Source organism: Monopterus albus, unplaced genomic scaffold (assembly GCF_001952655.1).
Source record: "Monopterus albus unplaced genomic scaffold, M_albus_1.0 scaffold2.1, whole genome shotgun sequence".
Lineage (NCBI taxonomy): Eukaryota > Metazoa > Chordata > Actinopteri > Synbranchiformes > Synbranchidae > Monopterus > Monopterus albus.
The window spans coordinates 7,861,068-7,862,960 of NW_018127882.1; the positions used below are offsets into that span (position 1 = coordinate 7,861,068).

Genomic DNA, 1,893 nt, shown 5'->3' on the forward strand with positions numbered 1-1,893 from the left:
TCTTCCTAAACTAGGGCCAACATTCACAAAAAATCTGTTAAACTTATCAACTGCATCCTCCATTCTGTTGACCGGTGTATCATTATCCATAAAGTATTGGGGGTAGTTACTCTTGCTGGGACTATTTCTAATCAATTTATTTAATATATTCCAAGTACCTCTCATGTTATTTTTATTATCCTCCAGTACTTTAGAATAATATTGTTTCTTACATCTCCTCAGGATCTCAATTAATTTGTTCTTGTACGCCTTATATTTTGCTTCCATCTTTTTTGATCTGTCTTTTATGAAGTCCTTGTATAGTGCATTCTTCTTTTTACATGCATTCTGTAATCCCTTACTTATCCATGGTTTCTCACTGTAATTCCTTTTGTTTTTATATTGCTTACATGGGCAGTTCCTGTCATATACAATACTTCCTGAAATATATTTAAAAACTTTTCATATGCTTTATCTAAATCTTCCTCTCTGTAAACTGATTCCCAATCCTGCCCCCTTAATTCCTCCTTAAGCCTCCGTACTGTTTGTTCATTAATCACCCTCCTGTAGTACAGTTTTGCTGTTTGCCTTTCTTTTCTAATATGGCAGTCATAAACCAGAAATACAGACAGATGATCAGTAATATCATTTATAAGTAATCCACTTGTCATTGTGCTTTCAATATCACTGGTGAATATATTATCTATTAGTGTCGCATGCTGTGTTGTTAATCTACTTGGTTTTGTGATTTTTGGGTATAAACTGCATCTGTGTAAAGTGTTAAACTCCTCCGTTCCTGTGTGCTTGTTAGGGTTTAACAAGTCAATGTTGAAGTCACCACATATGAACATTAATTTATGACTTATTGTTGAGTAGTTCTCCTCTATCCAGTCATTAAATTTAATAATGCAACTGTCATGACAATCAGTAACCATAAGATGATACAGTTGACAAAGGGATATGGATAGTCAGATTTTTCTTTTTTTTTTGCAATATGTTTACATTTCATATGAAATGCACACAAAAAAATCAGTCTTTTGGTTCATCAAAGGCCCAGTTAGCCAGTAATCCTCCTTTCCCTGTTGTTTCAGTGGGCCTGTCATGAAGAACTACAGAGTGACCTCCACTAACTCGGGGTTTGTCATTGAACTGGAGAAGCCGGTAAGTCCCACGGCTCTTACCCCAACATTTAATGAACCAGAATATTAATCAACTGTGCCATTCAGTGAAAGAAAATCTGAGATTTAAGTCATCTAAGAGTTACATTAGCTTTCAAAGTGCACTGCATCTATGTATTGGCCTACTGCGTCAAAAATTACCACCTGGAATACAAATTATTTGTGTCCTCCAAGTCTAAGTGAGGAGCAAGTAGATTCTTGATTTGGTGTTGTCCAGTTTCCTATATAATATACTGTAAAGAAAGTAACATGATGAAAATTAAATATTCTACTTAAAAAATGTTCTAACCTGCTTATGATGTAAATATGTGCTACTTGGGCGGCTGTTTATACATTTTTTTTTCCTCTCTCCATTGATTCACTGCAATATGTCTTGTGTTGCACTATGAACACCTGGATCACCAATATTACACAGGGAGCATTGTTTCATGTCCATGGTACAGAAAACCTATACTTATGCAAACTGAAATAATCATAAGGCTTTAAGTGGAAGCGTGACAGCAGGTTTGTCAACCCTGTGATTATAATTAAATTCATCTTAAAGATTAATACACAAGGGAAATGTTTTGCTTCTTTGAAATGTATTCTTGCCTTTTATCTGACTTGGCTCTGGAGAACTTAAAACAGTATCATAAATCTGGCCTCTGTTTGCTTCTCTGTAGGTGAAGGTGACCTCATTGAATCACGTACTTAAATACTTCCTTGAACAGACAGAGTACCGTCTTACTCCCTACAC

At 35.3% G+C, this 1,893-nt stretch overlaps 1 protein-coding gene across 1 annotated transcript in view; it reads left to right on the top strand.

Moving 5' to 3' along the window:
• The window catches only part of LOC109955411 (signal-transducing adaptor protein 1-like), a 7,825-nt gene that overhangs the window by 5,633 nt on the left and 299 nt on the right, over positions 1–1,893 (top strand). Inside the window, exons 7-8 of the mRNA XM_020591553.1 lie at positions 1,071–1,140; positions 1,820–1,872. Of these exons, the coding sequence (XP_020447209.1) occupies positions 1,071–1,140; positions 1,820–1,872 (123 nt within the window). The remainder of the gene's footprint in view (positions 1–1,070; positions 1,141–1,819; positions 1,873–1,893) is intronic.